Source organism: Corticium candelabrum, chromosome 19 (genome assembly GCF_963422355.1).
Source record: "Corticium candelabrum chromosome 19, ooCorCand1.1, whole genome shotgun sequence".
Classification (NCBI taxonomy): Eukaryota; Metazoa; Porifera; class Homoscleromorpha; order Homosclerophorida; family Plakinidae; genus Corticium; species Corticium candelabrum.
This window is the reverse complement of record NC_085103.1, coordinates 2,345,672-2,364,117: the sequence shown is the minus strand read 5'-3', so window position 1 is coordinate 2,364,117 and position 18,446 is coordinate 2,345,672. Positions and strand designations below refer to the sequence as shown.

The 18,446-nt window shown below is 40.9% G+C and overlaps 2 protein-coding genes across 4 annotated transcripts; one reads left to right on the top strand and one right to left on the bottom strand.

The window, feature by feature from the left end:
• Window positions 1-963: 963 nt before the first annotated feature.
• Window positions 964-12,205, top strand: LOC134194861 (methionine synthase reductase-like). Of its 3 annotated transcripts, XM_062663842.1 has the most exons (17): window positions 964-1,133; window positions 3,294-3,444; window positions 3,511-3,628; window positions 4,746-5,574; window positions 5,754-5,912; window positions 6,667-6,820; window positions 8,402-8,490; window positions 8,555-8,633; window positions 8,687-8,831; window positions 9,680-9,757; window positions 10,102-10,204; window positions 10,264-10,382; window positions 11,388-11,495; window positions 11,546-11,638; window positions 11,700-11,722; window positions 11,781-11,845; window positions 11,904-12,205. In XM_062663842.1, the coding sequence occupies exons 1-16, from the start codon at window positions 996-998 to the stop codon at window positions 11,810-11,812; spliced, it is 2,418 nt and encodes an 805-aa protein (XP_062519826.1). In that variant the 5' UTR covers window positions 964-995; the 3' UTR covers window positions 11,813-11,845; window positions 11,904-12,205. The 3 variants fall into 3 exon arrangements, with proteins under 3 accessions (XP_062519826.1, XP_062519825.1, XP_062519827.1); XM_062663841.1 differs by having other exon boundaries at window positions 11,546-11,722; XM_062663843.1 differs by lacking the exons at window positions 11,781-11,845; window positions 11,904-12,205 and having other exon boundaries at window positions 11,550-11,709.
• Window positions 12,150-17,728, bottom strand: LOC134194862 (sperm-associated microtubule inner protein 4-like). The gene is made up of 7 exons (XM_062663844.1): window positions 17,615-17,728; window positions 15,473-15,640; window positions 15,336-15,407; window positions 13,570-13,599; window positions 13,193-13,502; window positions 12,892-13,137; window positions 12,150-12,608 (listed from the first exon to the last, which is right to left on the bottom strand). Exons 1-7 carry the CDS (start codon window positions 17,701-17,703, stop codon window positions 12,150-12,152), a joined length of 1,374 nt encoding a protein of 457 aa, XP_062519828.1. The 5' UTR covers window positions 17,704-17,728.
• Between the last annotated feature and the right edge of the window lie 718 nt (window positions 17,729-18,446).

Genomic DNA, 18,446 nt, shown 5'->3' with positions numbered 1-18,446 from the left:
GAGCAACGACGTAAGCTCCTCCTCTTGTGATTTGTGTGTTCAGTTCAGCAACTGCCTGGAAGAGTCTTGTTAGCCTCGTCTCCAGACTTCTTGTGCTAAGCATCGGACAAGAGTAGGTGAGAGAGTCTGGGGACGAGGCTAAAAGAGCTTGGCTCGAGAGGCTAATTAGAGCACATAAGAGCTGCTCCAGTTATACTGTACCATGCTACACCATATTAGGTTACAGTTGCTGGTCAGTTGGTCTTACAAGATAATTAATGACCTCCACCCAGATGTACATCCTAATATGGTTTTGATATGTAAATGACTTATGAATCAGTTTCCTTTGTAGGAAAGGCTTAGATAAAGTAGTAAATGCCAGACTGTATCGTTTCTACACATACTGATTATCACCAAGGTCGAAATGGCAATAGAGATATTACAGATTTTTGAAGTTCAAAGTTATGGGGAATAGACAGTATAGGTATCTCAAATTTGTGACAAGTGCAGGGTTGTCATTCGATATGCTACAGTGTAGCAGTAGTAGTCTAGTACACACCAACAGAGGGTGGTGGTGGTGGTGGTGGTGGTGGTGGACATATACATCATTACCAACCAGTAATTCAGAACATATCATGAATGAAGGTTGTGTTGCCAACTCTTTGGGGCTAAAATATTTAAACCACGTCATGCTATGCAAATCCCTGGTGACCAATAATATATTAGTAGATATTGAAACCCATTAGCGGTACCATACATATGCATATCCTGACTAATAAATTAAGATAATGGCGTTTGGGGACCTCTTCCTGCACGTGACTGCCAACATCAGCTGACAGTTACACCCTTTCTCGACCATACATGTACACAAACTACGAGAATTTCAATCCGCCTACACACCCTAGACAGCAATCGCTAGTCTCGCGTAGCCAAACCCCTCCCCTTCTTCGCAACATCGCGCATGCGCTGTGTATCGGTAGAATGAACGGCTTCATTAGGAGCGACTGCCAGATAACATGAGTCGACGTTTTCTCTTGCTCTATGCCTCGCAGACCGGCCAAGCGGAGGCGATAGCGAAGAACGAGATACACTCTCTGGCTCAAGACCACGGCCTCTCGCCTGTAACGTTCTGCATGAGCCAGAAAGACAAGAAGGTAAGACGTCGTTGTGAATGCATGCAATATCGCCGCGTGTTATATCATACTGATAGACTCTCTTGTTTGTTATGCTATGTTTACTGTTCATTTGTTTTGTGATGGAGTGCGGTTGCTATCTGTATGTGTGTTCTCTCCCTTGCGTTTGGTGTGTAGTCACTTCGATGTATTGCCATACAAAAGTGGCAGTGATACGACTGAATGCCGCTCGCCTAAACGCATAGTTGGTACGGTGTGTTGAAAAGGGCTTGTGACACATTGGAGTTAGGAAGAGTCGCGACTAATTTCCTACGTCTGGATTGCCTTGTTAGCGAGTAGCAAGTTGGGATGAAGTAGTGGCGTGTTGTTGAGATTAGGTGCACGGCTTCATGAAGGTCTGTAGATTGTCTTGGTTTGTGTTTGTCTTTCCGGACATAGCATCAAGTGATTGAACAGCTAGGGTGTCTGTCTGTCTGTTGTCTGTGTGTTTTGTCTGATATATTTTGTCTTTGTTGATAAACGCATTGGAAACATGCAGCCATATGTAGTGCATTTGTCAAAGTCAACGGTTAGTGTGTGTATATTTTGTATCCCACCTAAGATTATAGTGCAGTCTCTTGAAGGAGAAAAAATAAATCACTACAGACATAGAAGCATTTGATTAAGGAGCAGTATGCTTGCTTTATGAAGCTAGCTAGGTTTCAATGCCCTCGCTCTTTCTGCATTCTCCTGAAACATGTCACCAAAACGATCACTGACAGACTCATACTTTTTCATCTTTAGACCTCTCCTGATCACATGTCTTACCACTATTGATTATTTACGTCATGTCACATCTGCCTAAATCCCAAAGATAACGTAATAGGGAAATGTTTGTCATTGATAATTGTCATCCACTCATTGTCTGAGTGGCGCACACCTTGGATTTGCCGTAGTACAACCCTTCGAAATAATTTTCTCTGACCTTCATGAGCACTCTACTAGTAGCTGGTTTGTCGGAATCTAACATCACCACACCCAAGTGATTCATTGTAGACTTAAATGGAAAATAGCCTCACCTAACCACAGTTGAGAGTTGAACATGGACGATAGTATCCATATTTCTCAATTATTGACTTTGTTGTACAATCTACTAAAGTGAATTGCCAAACTAATGCTTATAACTACATGATCTGCCTCTACCTGTTTTCTAATCTAGGAAAGCAATATGGTTGAGGTATTTTTAAATTTATTTTGACCTGTAACAGTGTCAGTACAGACTCATTTCCAGTATTGTCTAGAGATGAAGTCTTAACTCACTTTTCCTTTCGTTGTTTCAAGAACAGATGCAGAAAGACTCTCAGAGAGATTTTTGCATATCTATTTATCCTAATCACTTTCGAGAAGATAGCAAATTCGAATTTGTTATAACAATACTCAATTCAGTCTACTCCCACAACACGTGATTTATGTTGATAATAGTCCATTTAGACTGCAGAACATGTGCCTTTTGCTGTGGCAACTTCTTTGATGACCATTTGGTTTTAATTTACTTACACTAATTAGCTGTAATCTTGCTACCCACTCTTCAAACTAGTCAAAACAATCAATTCGCTTACATATTTAGGTGAATTTAGTAATTCCAGGACACATGTGTCTAGGAAGCTTGAGTGCGTTTACCTACCTACTCTTGTATCACCCTGTCCCATGGCATGTCAGCTTAGTCTGATGTATGGGATGGGGTCTTGCTGGAAGATTCTCATCTCTAGGGTACTAATTACTACAACTCAAGTTTGCCAGAACAATCTTTGCTATTACGGGTACTAGCTAATTCTCTGTCAACTCAGATTCAGTAAAGCCTTCAAATTTGGAGTCACTGTTGGAGTCATTAATAATTAAACAACAAGTCTGCAGAATTGTTTCAGTTCACTTTTTTGCTACCTTACGTGCGGGAATGTTAGGTGCTGAGCCGAAGGTAGGGATGGGGGCTTGGTAGATAATGGGGCAATACACAAGAGTAGGTACCTACATTATTAGTCCATAGTGATTTAGAGTTCAAACTAGTTTTGACAGAGGCTTTACATGGGTGTTTTGATTTGACTAATTGACTAATTGTTGCATACGTAATACATGACTAATTGCTGTATACCTAACTAAATTTTGTATACACTTTGGGATGGATTATTTTTCTTGTTTGTTTAGTTTGAAATTGAGAAGGAGTCAGTTGTTGTGTTTATTGTTTCGACAACTGGAGATGGAGATCCACCTGATACTGCACAGAAATTCTGGAGATGTCTTAAAAATCAGAGTCTTTCGAAATCATATCTGAAACATTTGAAGTTTGCTCTCTTAGGTTCCTGCAGTCTCTTTTGTATTTCTGTCGTCATTGTAATTTTTTGTGTGTTTTTGTGTGTGTCAGGTTTGGGTGATAGCAACTACACAAACTTTTGTAATTTCAGCAGAATGTTGGGCAGAAGGCTACTCGAATTGGGAGCGACGTCTTTCTACGAGACTGGATATGCTGATGACAGTGTTGGGTAGGGCAATGTGTGTCAGTTGATTTACTTGTATGATGCTTGCTTGTGTTTGTTACATGGCTGATGGTATGAAGTGTTTTGTTGTCGATTTTGTGGTTTACAGTATTTGTTTGAGTATGTCATCTAGTTTTGGATTAGTGTGTTGGATGCTTCTTGCTTTATAGTCTGTAATATTTTGAATGTTTATGATCTAATGCTATGAGTGATGATCATTATGTTTGTGCTGAAATCCATGCTGTAAGAGAAGTTGTATTGCTTGTGTTCTGATCTACATACAAGTTATGGGTACATTGGGGTAGCCACTAATGCAGACCTTTGATGCACAAACCGTATCCGTCCGAATGCTAGCTCCACCAAAATTCAAACTCCCGGGCTTTAATTCCAAATCGCTTTGCAACTTAGTCTGAGTGTTATATAGAAGACCCATCCTGTCTGCAGCTGCATGTGTACAGGCATGATTGTTTCAACCTGCAACTGAGATGCCTAATCAGCTGCTCATTTGCAACTATTGTATATTATTTCAAGTGTGCGGGAATCGCTACCAACATTGATGGCACGGAGGATGCTCTAATAACTTGCATGAAGAACGAAAGCACTGTGTTGTAAAAGGCAGACATCATCTCTACTTCAGGAATGATGAATCACAATTAGCGGAAGCATCTGGGCCGATGCCAGCAGATGTCATAGAACAGGAAGAAGGCGATCTAGCACTTTTGGAAGAATCAGACTTTGGAGTTACTGCAGCCGACTTGCTGGAAGTTTTATGCAGCTGGACAATCAAGTGAACCAATACACCAGTAGTACACCAGTAGTGTGTGTGATTGACAAGTGAAACAACTTGCAACTCTCTAGCGTGCAGTCAATATCTTCGTACCTGAGTCTAAATACAAGCCATGAGTCTTTTATTCATACACAAGCAAGCTTTTTGCATTTCATCATTTAATTCAAGCCCCACGGTTTGTATTGGGATGGATACTGAATACAAATTGATACAAGTTAGTGTATCTGTGTGTAAATTGTGAATACTGACCAAGCGTTATCTGTCGATGGTAATAATATCTTCACTAGGTGTAGGTATGTTATTTGCTTGTTTGTGTATTAGTGTCTGTTTATTTAGTCTGGAGCGTGTAGTGGAACCTTGGACAGATGGCTTATGGACTCCAATTCGAAAAGTTCTCGGTCTTCCCAAATCGGACAAGGAAGAAAGCAAAGTAGATGATAAGCTCAAACTGACGCGGTCAGGTTTGATTCAAGCTCAACCCGTACAAGCATTGGATTTGAAAGGTTTGCCTACGGCGTCTCGTTCTTCCCCCAGTTCTCCGAAAGATGGAAATGGTACTTCAAAATTTGATAGCAAGAAAGATGTTCCATTGACGGGAAAGACTGCTGATACACGAGATAATAATTTGACGTCATCAGAAACTACTAATGGAACGAAACAAGAAAAAGTTACAAATCAGCCGGTCGTTGTTGTGTCGGATATTTCCATCTCTTGTAATGACAAAACAGTCACTGACAAATCCACGCCATCTGATGGTGGCTCTACCAACGATACTCATAACCATGCAGTCGCATCCAAGCAATTCGTTTCGAAAAAGCACTCATCCAAGGCGAAACCATCATCCAAGAAGAGTGGTGCATCGACAACTAAGAAACCGTCGGTTATTGGCTGGAAGTCTGGAGGTAGCGCTAAAGTCAAAGACAAAGCCTCGGCAAGCAAGACTGCTGCCGGTCACTCTACTCACAGTAAAACATCTCGTAAAGAAGCGGCAGCTGCGAAAGCTAAAGATGCTGTCTTGGCAAACGGGGCCGCAATCAAGGATACTAACAGTGAAACATTTGACAAGTTGATTGCTGCTTTGAGGAAGAACAATGCTGACCTAGATGCCGTTTCGTTGACACTACCGGTACTTCCTCATTCCCTCCTCAATGTGCAGTATGCAAAGGTATACTTTGAGTTTAATTGTGTGTAAATATTGTAGTATTAGCTATTCAGGTTGTGTTTATCTGATGGAATGTCCTACAGCTGTAGAACACGTGTCGTGTACATACACTGTGCTTTACTTGTATTGGTGGTGTGGTAAATATTGTTGAGTCATTTGTCGTGTCTTTGTGTATTTTACAGGGTCTTCTTCCGGTGCTTGACTTTACTAATACAAAGCAGTATGCAGAATCGTATCCGTCTCAAGCGACTAGTTTGTTTATTGCTACGATCACTGCTTGTCAACAACTTTCGAGAGATGACGCTGTGAAAACTGCACTGGAGGTTGAGTTGGATACTAAGGTGTGTGTGTGTGTGTGTGTGTGTGTGTGTGTGTGTGTGTGTGTGTGTGTGTGTGTGTGTGTGTGTTTGTGCTTGTGTGTGTATGTGTGTCTGTCTGTCTGTGTGTGTGTGTGTCTGTCTGTCTGTCTGTCTGTCTGTCTGTCTGTCTGTCTGTCTGTCTACCTGTGTGTGTGTCTGTCTGTCTGTCTGTCTGTCTGTCTGTCTACCTGTGTCTGTCTGTCTGTCAGTCTGCCTCTGTGTGTGTGTGTGTGTGTGTGTGTGTGTGTGTGTGTGTGTGTGTGTGTGTGTGTGTGTTTGTCTGTGTGTGTGTGTGTGTGTGTGTGTGTGTGTGTCTGTCTGTCTGTCTGTCTGCCTGTGTGTGTGTGTGTGTGTGTGTGTGTGTGTGTGTGTGTGTGTGTGTTTGTCTGTCTGTGTGTGTGTCTGTGTGTGTGTGTGTGTGTGTGTGTGTGTGTGTGAGAGTGTGTGTTTGTGTCTGTCTGTGTGTGTGTGTGTGTGAGTGTGTGTGTCTGTGTGTCTGTGTGTGTGTGTGTGAGTGTGTGTGTCTGTGTGTGTGTGTGTGTGTGTGTGTGTGTGTGTGTGTGTGTGTGTGTTCGTTTGTGTGTGTGTGTGTGTGTGTGTGTGTGTGTGTGTGTGTGTGTGTGTGTTTGTGTGTGTTTGCACATGTGTTTATAACTGTTTATGTATGTATTTTAGTTTTTTGTTTGTTTGTTTGTTTATTTCTCTGTGTGTAGTGCCTTCTTTGTTGTTGATCTAGGGCTCTAATGTCACTTACACACCCGGAGATTCGTTTAGTATTGTGTGCGAAAACAATTCCGCGGAAGTGGAATGGCTGGTTGAACGTCTTGGCCTTACAGCGAAAGCAAACGTCGGTGCTCGTCTTTCTGTAAGAGAAGACTCAAAAGCCATAGGCAAGTTACAGATTTTATGTACGTTTTGTTTGTCTTTGAGTATGCTCTGTAGGTGTTGTTAATAGAGATAGTGATATGTACATATAGTTATTTACTTGCCAATTACTTCTAAGTATATAGGAATTGTTTGTAATTGTTGTCATTTTGACACAGAATATCTTGATACTGTTTGAGTAGTGGTGTACATGCATGGTTTTTCCAGAACACTATACATGTTTAGTATTTAGGGGTTGGAAATTGGTTCAGCAGCGAACACTCTTGTTTGCATCCAAGAACATAAATAAAGATTCACGACTGTGTCTATCTGTACATTTATTCAATTGCAACCCTTGTTGTTTGTTACTTACTTTAATTATCATCTATGAACTGGTTGTGTTCATCATCCTTCTGGTCATTTTAATTTTAATGTGTTCAAATTTTGTTTTTAGTTTTGTATTTTTCAAATTTTTTGGTCAATAATCTTCGATTATTTTGTAAGCAAATTTCTAATTTCAATTTTGTAATTTCAGTTTTCTCTTTTTAATTTTTTAAATTTTAATGTCTTAATTTTACACTTGTTAGTTATTCCTAAGAATATTGAAATCGTATATTGCATCACTGTATGATTGTCATTGGTATATAGCATTTCTCTTTTTACTATTTAAGGACGGTTACAAATCGAGCGAGGGGTTACTATATTTCAATGTCTGATATCATGGTCTAAGTTGAAGTAGAGAGGTATGCAAGTATTAGAGGACCACTCTCTAGATGCATGTAAAAGTGTCAAGTCATGGTAACCCATATTCAGTTACCGGTAGTTTACTCAGTGTCCTAAAAACTGTAGAATGTCCTCATCATCAGTATCATTGTCTTTATCTTCCTCTGACTGTGTCTCTTCTGCCAGACTTGTTCAATATGTGTTTTGTGTTAGTTACCTTTTGTCTCTGATATCCAAGGCATGGGTTACTACTTGAGCACGGGTTACTATTTTTTAAACTGATTACATTCACGGGTTACTATTCAAACAGGGTTACTAATCGAACACGGGTTACTATTCAAGGAAATACTGTATGTGTCGTTATGCCCCTCCATAATGGGCAAGTGGGGTCTTTACCCCCATCTGGGCGCCCATCAACCCGGCAGGTGAGCCCAGCAGGGTACATGCTTCCGTGTAGTCCATATGGCGATCAATGACTAGCCAATTCGATATAGACTGCAGGCATTACGGTGACCGGGTACTCGATACAGCACGCCTAGTGGATATCAATGACCACCAGGAAAGCACTGGACGTCATCGTCAACGGGTCGTTTGCCGGACCACAGAAACTCCCCAACGACTGAAACGAGTCATAGTCTCATGGATAAAGCTAGAGAAACATGAGAAAGAAAGACAGACAAGTTTCACAATTTACTGTCGTCACTGGGGTTTGAACCCCCAAACCATGGAGTGGTAGCCATTGTCACTAACCACTAAGCCACGGTGGTGACTATAATCTATCATTATGTTTCATTGCTTGCTTCTGTTTTCCTTGTGTCTTTTGACTTGTGAGTCAGTTTAATGTACTTAGTTGTTTACTATTGGTCTGTGTGTGTATTTAATAGATCCTTGCGTTCCTGTTCATCTTCCAAACCACTGGACTCCACGAGGGTGGCTTAAAAACTGTTGTGACATCAGGGCAGTTCCCAGAAAGGTGTGTTGTTAGCGTGTGGTTTTGTCTTCATGTTGTGCTACCGTATCATTGTTTATACGTTTAGATGTTTCTTCGGCAGCTGGCAGAGTGTACATCGGATCCACAAGAAAAGAATCGATTACTGCAGCTATGTTCTCGACAAGGTATAGTCATCTCTTCAAGAACGTTTTTGTTTGCAATATGTTATTATTTCTAGGATCTGCGGAGTATGCGTCACTTATTCGAGAAAAGATGATGTCGTTTATTGATATTCTGGATGCGTTTCCTTCCACCATGCCGTCACTAAATGTAGTACTGGAAGGGCTACCTCGTCTTCAGCCTCGCTCGTATTCAGTGACAAGGTGACTCGGTGTTGATTGAGCAGTTTTGTTTTGTTGTTTGATCAGTATTGTTTAGTCTGTAGTTGCTTGTTGTTGTATATGTTTGTCATTTGTTCACATTAGTTGCTCTCGTTTGTGTCTGTTGTTTTGTTTGTCTCTGTTTGTCTGCCTCTTTGTGTGTCTTTTTGTTTACTTGTGGACGTTTAGCACCAAATCCATGAATTACAGTTTATCTCCTTTTGTCTGGATTTAATGTGTGATATTGATTACAGTTTGTGTCAAAAGAAAGCAGTCTGTCTGTCTGTCTGTCTGTCTGTCTGTCTGTCTGTCTGTCTGTCAATACATAAATTTTCCAAACATCGAACTATTATACATCACTTCAAAGTACAGAAGTAAAGTCCAACAACACAGCAATTTTAGTCTGCTAAGGTCTTCAAACTACAGCTGCATGCACAAGAAGAATACTAGAAAGTAGAGTTCAAGAGTCCAACAGTGAGAAATGGGTTTGTCTGTCTGTCTGTCTGTCTGTCTGTTTATCTGTCTGTCATTCTGTCGTGCTGTTTGACTCGTCTGGCTGCTTAACTGCAAGATTTTGTTGACAAATGTGACATTGACGTGTTGCTAAGTAGCCTTCCACAATACTGAATCAAGTCAGAGTGCTTTGCTACATCACATTATGGTAATGTTGCTACGTAACAACTTTTAGTGCCAAGGGTTAAGTAATTAAGTGCTCTTCATTCTCGGTTGTTTTCCTGTCAATTCTTAGTAGTACTAACCTAAATGTAGTGGACATTAAACCAGTTGATGTGAATTTGTTGATTTACCCACATATGCCCGTTTTTGTTTTGCTAATTGGTTTTCTTGTACAGCTCACCGCTTGCTCTCGAGGACAAAGTAAAATTTGTATTCAATGTTGTCGGGCTGCCGGCGAAACGAACTGAAGAGAGGTTGTTATTTTGTTGGCTGTCGTACGTTAGTGTTGGGTATGATGCACGTGTATACCGAGTGGAACTATTGCATGACCTTACAGATAGCGACATCGTTGTTTCAAAGCAAATTTGTCATGTGGAATGAGTTGTATGTGAATTATTTCCGATTTCTTTTAACTTTTTGTGCACCTATCTTGCTGTCTGTTTGTGTGATTGTCTGTCTAATAAAGTTTCAATCATTTTGTAACTGCCTACAATTTTTGGTGACTACGGTTGCTTCATAGTTTATTCATTTTTTTAAACAGACATGTAAATTTGGTGTTGGATAAATTTGATTTTGTAAATTTTGAATTTTGTTTTAGGAAGGGTGTGTGTACTGGTTGGCTGGACCGACTTACGAAAAGATTCAAACAAGGATACAATGATCTCGATAAGCCTTCAAAGTTGCCGTCGAATCCACCGAAAGTAATCATCTTTCTCTTGTGTTTGCAGTGAGTTGTGCGTAATGTGGCGATTATGTTTAGATTCCGATTTTTCTTCGTGTCAATAATCGGTTCAAAATTCCTGAGGATTATTCGGTTCCCTTGATAATGATTGGACCGGGCACGGGTATTGCCCCTTTTGTTGGTTTTTTACAACACAGGTTAGTGACCACCGATGTATGTTGGTGTGGTTATTCATCTGTGTATTCTTACAATATTTTCTGTAGTCTGTAAAGTTGTTGTGGTTGACCCATCTTTGTGTATCCGTTTTGTGTGTGTGTGTGTGTGTGTGTGTGTGTGTGTGTGTGTGTGTGTGTGTGTGTGTGTGTGTGTGTGTGTGTGTGTGTGTGCAAGCGTGTGCATGCGTGTGTGCATGTGTGGGTAAATGGTCCATCTGCCTGTCTCTTTCTGTATGTTTCTTAGTAAGACCAAACTGAAAACGTTGTCTAGTTCGGATAACATTCCCTAAAAATATTGTCGGTCGGGTTATTTATTATTTCAATTTTTTCTGACGTAAGTCCATGGGTACACCGATACAGTTACACTGATGTGGTTGCATCGTGTTTGACGATTGCTGTTTATGTACTTCCAGTCTTTGTACGAGGTGCTTCTGGCAGTTGCTATTCTCCTGTTACTGACATCAGCACCTCTAGCTGTTATAGATCGAGGCTGATCGGTAGTCGTTTGAACAGTTACCACACTGTGCTTGCTTCTAACCGCAAAGAAAATTGTTTTCCGAATTTTTTATGAAGCCCTATGTTGTCTGAAATCGGTTTCTTGTTTCAGCTATGCACACACTCTGCAAGTGTTCAGCATGGTAGGCGTTTGACGTCCAACACACTTCCGCGAGTAGGCTATCAAGCGTCTGGCTCTCAGCTACTTACCAAACAGCGTGAACCCCCCCTCCGTTGCATACTACCTGAACAAGAAGTATTTATCTAGTTGACTTCAACAAAGCAGGCACGTCCTCACTGTACTACAAGGCTACCATAGCTATAAAAATGTAAAAATGTGAGCAAAAATCCTTTGGGAAATATGGTCAGTTGGGTTTCTCAAACTTGACAATCTTTTGGTTTGGCCTTATGTGTAAACATTGTGTTTGCCATAAAGTTATTTGTATCTATCTTGGTGCTTGCATATGAGTTTACCATTGGTGTAACTGTTAGACAAGAGCAGCAAATGGCTGCTAAAGCTGCTGGCATGAGAAAAGTGAAATTTGGCGAGACGTGGCTCTTCTTTGGCTGTCGTCACAAGGACAGAGACTTTCTTTACAGGTACGTTGACCGTCGTGTTGTCAAGCTCCCAGACAAGTCTTTGTTTGTAGAAAGCAGTTGGAACAGTTTGTAGCAAACGGTACGCTGTCTCATTTCAATGTTGCGTTTTCTCGGGACGAAGGACAGCATGAATATGCTCCCAGGTACGTTCAGCACAGTATGAACGAACACGCGTCTACGTTGGCCGACCTAATCCTGCTGCAGAATGCATCGATATTTGTCTGCGGGTAAGAAGTTTGAGTAAGTCTCAGTCTCGGTGGAAAGACGGGCAATTTATGTGTACAGCGATGCGAGGAATATGGCTAAGGATGTTATGAATACTCTGACAGAGGTGCTGAGTGACTGCGCAGGTGACCCCGGCCTTTGTGTGCTTTACTAGTGTCATATTTCTATCACTTTCTTCCGCAGGTATGTCGATGGATGAGGCTAGCTTGTTTCTTCGTAGTATGAGAGAGGCCAAGAAATACTGCGAAGACGTCTGGACATGAGCGTAAGTTGTGTATTCCGATATATACCCGTGAAGAGAGAAACTATTGTCGAGGTGTTAACAATTCTATTTATTTATGTATTTTTGTCAGTTGCCATAAATTAGTACTGCATCGATTGCTCTATTTTTCCATAATAGATCGTGTATTCTTTATTTTGTGAGGACATCTAATGAAAGTAGTAACTATTGACGCCGTGAATTATATGTCGTTTGCCGTTCTGAACAGAGTCCCTGAGATCGGGTGAGGTCTCAGGATACGAGTGAAAGAAATTATTTAGTACAGCAGTCCTAGAAAACTCACACTGTCTTTGATGATGTCGAGAGAGTGGTCGTATCAGATGAGCTTCCGAATTTTCGGTACGAGGTCTGGATGAGGTAGCGTCAGACTCGGCGCAGTATGTGTATGTTGAAGCATACGCATCGTCGTTGATGCTAACGGTTTGAGTCTTTGTGGCTGCTGTATCGGCTCTGAAGTCGACCCCAATGTTAGCGTCTCGGGGTGTATTGAGTTGCTGATCAGCTTGAATTCGAACTGGTAGCAGACTGGCTGCGTTGGCCGAGTGCCTGCCCTCTAAGGGTCTAGGCATATAGTATCTCTGAGAAGCAGGCTTGTCCCAGTTGCCGTCCTAATGGTGATGAAGAGAGAAAAATTGTTAGTAATTGAACTGAATGTGTGCACACGCGTGCATGTGTGTGTGTGTGTGTGTGTGTGTGTGTGTGTGTGTGTGTGTGTGTGTGTGTGTGCGTGTGTGTGTCTGTCTATCTGTCTGTGTACTTGTCTGTGTCTGTCTGTCCATGTCTGTGCCTGTGTCGATCTGTCTGTCTGTCTGTGTCTGTCTGTCTGTGTCTGTTTGTCCGTGTCTGTCTGTCTGCCTGCCTGCCTGTGTGCATGCACGTGTGTGTATTTACCACATTATTATCATCATCACCATCTTCTTCATCATCCTCCTCATCATCTTCTGATTTATCAAGGTTAAGAATGTCAGGTTTGGTGTTCTTGGCTGTGAATTCTTCTTGGTACAGTGTCTGATTAAGAGAGTTTTCAAACAACTCTCGTCCTCTTGTTGTGTGAGGAAGCACATTAAGAGACGTGCCTTCTCTTGTAGCTGGCACAGAATCATATAGCACAGTAGGTCCCGGATATGACCGAGATCGCTAAAGTAGAAGATGTCATTGGCATCGACAGATTAATTTTTAAAAATTATTATACCTTGTGGAGGCGACTTGATCTCGGGATGTCCCATGTACTGCAAGACATAGCTGGGGTGTCTGTTTGGATGTCTCTATTTGATGTATATATGTCAAATTGCTGTGTTACGAGCCGTTCTCTTCTGAAGGCACTCCCTCGTGTTTTGTTTGCTACAATAACTCCCGTATCACTGCAGTCACTGCACGAACGTCTGAGGCGTCTTGCTGCAAGGTTGTAGCTGAGTGGGGGAGAAGTAGGGAAGACGGTGAATCGAGGTGTGTGAGAAGCTAGTGGGTGCTCGGCTGGAAATGGCTGATCAACTTCGTTTTCTCTGTAGAAGAGAAGACAGGAATCGGGTTAGAGAATTCTAAGAGAAGCAACAGAGTGAACAAACTTACTTGACTTTGACAGAAAGTGGTCGAGGTACCCTGTCAGAAAGGTAGTTAGAAATGTGTTAGGAAGCTGCTGCTGTATACACATGGTAATATGGCATAGTAACAATAGCAAGGGTCGAGCGTCTGTGAAAGTGGACACTGCAAATGTGAGACATGCAATGGGGAGAACAGAAGGACGGCAGTTGCAGACATTAGTGTATATCATTCCTGGTCACTTGGTGTCTCATGTTGTAGACATTCTTTGTAAACATGCATGTTGTACACGATGATGGCAACTATGAAAACGATGACAAGTACGACAACGACTGCATTTAGCAGTTAAAGTGTTCAGTCTACGAACAGATCTATCATATGGTCTTGCACTACACTCTTTTGCATGACAAGACTACACTATAGACCGTATTTGTTCGATTAAAACCCCATGCTCGAATAGTAACCGATTCTCAAATAGCAACCCAGGGTCTAGAATTGAGAATAATAGTAACTCATGCTCAAATATTAACCCACTATTCGTCTGCACATATTCTCAACAACGATACTAATGGTGATGAAAGAGGTGTGTAGTGAGTGATAATGACAATTATTGAAACTTTCTTTTCGGTTGTGAGAGAATCTAAACAACAGTAGTTTAGAGAAGAGATTAATACATGTATTACGATATCTGTTTGTTGGTTGTTGAAAGACTTTATTAACTTGGTAAATAGGTCAGTATGTTGCATTGACAGATGCATTCAACTGGTGCTAGTTTGTTCTCTTAAAATGGTTGAAAGAATAAAAACCCATGCTTGAATAGTAGCCCAGGGTCTCAAGTGATAGGCAACAAGGTGCGTGAATACACTCGTAAGCAAATGTTGATCAATACTTGTGGCTGACAGAGAAGCGACAAAGCATGCTTAATTAGTTGTGGCTTTTAGCTTTTCTGAAGCAGACTAACTTCAGTGAGTTTGGATCATAGGTTTACATGAATATATTGAATAATAAGACATTGGAAACTCATAATTCAGAAGGCTGATATAGTTTGTTTGCTAGCAGATGCACAGCAAACTAACTACCGTATTTCTTCGATTAAGAACCTTGAGTTACTATTTTTCAATCACTTGAGACCCTGGGTTACTATTCAAGCTTGGATTTTTATTGTTTCAATTATTTTAAGAGAACAATCAAGCACCAGTTTAATGCATCTGTCAATGCAACATACATATCTATTTACCAAGGCAGTACCGTCTTTCAACAACCAACAAACGGATATTGTAATACATATATTAATATCTTCTCTAAACTACTTGGATTCCCTCACAACCAAATAGAAAGTTTCACTATGTCCTCACAGATGTCCTTTCTGCTTCCAATACAGTGTCTCGTTTCTGATCTAAAGTGATCGTTTTCTTGCATAATGCCATTGTTGTGACAGTTTCCAGAACACATGGTAGCCTTGGAGCCCTGACCATCCGTGGGTTTACTATTATTTCAATCACTCTAGACGCTGGGTTAATATTCGAGCATGACTTTTTAATCTAAGAAATTTGGTACTTATATCACTGGAACATGAGGGGGTGGACAGGCGTTTGCCTTGCAGAGATCAAAAGAATACAGATTATTTGGTTATTTGATTATTTGGTTATTTAGTTACTTGGGTATTTAATTATTTTGTTATTTACTTATTTGACTATTTAATTATTTGTTATTTAATTATTTTGACTATTTAATTATTTGGTTATTTAATTATTTAATGGTCCTATTATCAGACATTACGTATCTGTGAGTCTTACAGTTCATCATTCCAACGCAAATTACTTCTTTTCAATGATGTCAAGCTGTACAGCTGATTGACAGGAAATCCTCTGAACACAAGCATATACAAATAAATTCAAGAAGCACAACAACGACTCAGACATTTATTTCTTACCGTGTCTTTGGAAACAGGCCGCTTCCAATGTGGTCATGACTTTTGGCTACTGGTGCTCCGTGAGTGGGCTTGAACGTGAACGAATCCCAAGCATTAGGAGAACCAATGCCACCATAGCTCCAGTGACGTCCCATCCGATCCAGCGGCACTCGCTTGTAAGTGCGATAACTGCATGTACAAGAGAGTTGACAACAATTGCAGAGACAAGAATTCCAACTATACTCAATATACTTTGACCACAATAGGATATTGACCACAATAGAATATAATAGACTGGTGTTGTTCTATCTAAGGACGCGCTTTATTAATTAAAAGTATAACATAATTATAATATAATATAAAACACTACAATATAAAATATCATTTAGAGGGTGTTTGTCTATATATCTGTGTTGGCCTCCCGGACCCGGTGACTCTGCATCGGCGCTACACGGGTCTGGGAGACCGAGGCTAGTCTGTCTGTTTCTGACTGTCTGTAAACACACACGATATCTCTTGAACAGCTTAAGTTAAATTAACAATATCAACATGACAGTTTCAAATATCAAGATCTTGCCAAAATCTCTGACCAGAAACTGTCATGTTGAATTTGATATGTTACTTAAGTTAAGTCGTTCAAGAGATGGTGTTTACAGACAGACAGAAACAGACAGACATATACAGCCAGATATATTGACAAACACCTTCTGAAAACATGACAACGTTACTCCACTGTACTACACAAGTTATAATTATATAATTAAAATTGTAATATATGTATTATATTATTTTATATTATAGCCGACGAGTTCGAAAAGTTGACAAATTAATTAATAGATTAACCCGGGATCCAACTTAGGAGAGCAGGCACATACACTTTACGGTTGGGAAGCAGACTGTGGGATTCAATTGTACATGGGCGTCACGTACTATGGACTAGAGTGGGTAGACGCTAGCCCCAGTTTTAAGGGCATGGTTCTTTAAAATTATTATTGAATTTAATGTAATCTCGGGTTGTTTGAGAATCAAGCAGTCCTAAAACATCTTAGTTTTGACATGTCTAGTCGCATTAATTCATGCTGCAAGAATGGTTACAGCGGGGTCTTTTTTATTATAAGATCGGGCCCTCTTTTTGAAAACTCGCCCTTGGCACTTATAATTGTGACAGTGTTAGGCGCCTTTACAGCCTTTTTCGCAGCCACTGTAGGGTTAGTACAAATGACTTGAAAAAGTAGTTCAATAAGCTATGAGAGTAAAGACATAAACTTGGCACTGCCAGCGGTTCTTCGAGGTCGCAAACCATAGATTTCTCATCGTATACAACTAACCTGAAAATTGGCCTAGATGATCTTGTGTGGCAATTTGCTGTCTCTAGCTGTGAAAACACCTTGCCCTAGATACTAGCTTGTGTATTACAATTTCTTACAACTAGCTGTCACCGAGTATGTAATTGTTGAAAATTTATAATGGACCTATATTTTGTGTTGAATTCAATATATAATATTCTCTCTATGACATCACATGTTAGTCCGAGTCTCCTCTATTGAGACTCGCGTGACGTCCTTGGCTTCTAGTGCTTAGCACGTCTAGTACTGTATACGAGTAACTTAGTCTAGTTGGCGACAATGAGTTAATTAACAATGCTAAATTCAGAAATAGAATTGTTTGCTACAAAGGACAACTTAAATAGCTAGAGTATCAAAAATTGTGTAGCTGCCATGGTGCTATCACAGCTACGGTCTGTAGACTCTAATCTCGGATGCCCGGAGCGTATAGATGCGCACAAGAGTGCGACCGTTTGTTTCGAGCGGCCAAAGTCTAGACGAGAATTCACCGCGACCGCTGACTGATTCATGACGCGTGCGCGGATGGAGCTCCAAGCGATTCGCACTTGATGAAAGAATTTAGAGAACTCTCGTGCCGCGAAGCAAGCACGACTCCCTGCAAAGAACCACTACAAAACTAATACGTTACGTGGATTCGTTACATTCGTGTGTAGATGCAAAACCATGTGGAAGCGCGTTCCACGTGTCACCGCGATGAGCTGGCCATGCCGATTTGGTTGTGCTAAAATTTTCAGTGAAATGACCATGAGGTACGGTATCCTCGGAAAGGTAAGAGTGTTACAAACACAAACAGATACGATTACGGGTAATCACTTACTGTGGGTCATCGATGGTAATTCTGTTGAGATGTTGTGGCGTGTGTAGTTGGCTTGAGCGGAATGTCGGCGACAGCAGTTCGTCCGCCATTCTCGTCAAACGTCAAACAGATTCGATTGCGAAGAAGAGAGAGAGAGAGAGAGAAAGAGTGTCTACCTAGGATTGTAGGGTCGTAAACACGGCAACAGGAGCCTGGCAACGACGTGGGAGGAGCGATGGCACTTACTCACGTTCTAGTCACGTGACTCGAGAAGCTAAGTGTAAGCTAACATGTACATCTATGGACACAATATTTTTATTTGATGACGCATATGTTTGCTTATGAGAGACAGAAATGTTGGCATGCAGTAACGTAGGAAGATGTTTAACCAGAGTTGCCAACCAGGTACTGAAAATGCGTGAAAGCATTTTCATCAGTCTTTTAGCTATGAGTTCAACTGTTGGTTATTCGTAATCATCGATCACTGTACAGCAGGCTCGTTAAATTTTTATTAGCTAGTTAGCTAAACACTACAGATTTTTACGTAATCTACGGTGTACTTACAGGTTTACTCATGTCGACGCCTCAGTCTGCCTGGATCTAGTTCCAGCAATCTAAAATTTGCGTGAGAATCTGAGATCTGGGTTCCTTGCGTGTGAGCGTGTGACCTGAAGGAACTTGCTGTGTGCGTTGGCAACTCTGATGTTCACGAGTTGTCTAATAGTGTAGTGTACTTCGGGCCGGATCCAGATGGGGGGTTAAGGGGGTTGAAACTCCCTCTTTTTCAATAGGCGTGGCTCAATAATTTTATATAATTTTATTAGAAAAGAGAAAATTAGTAATGCTATAAATA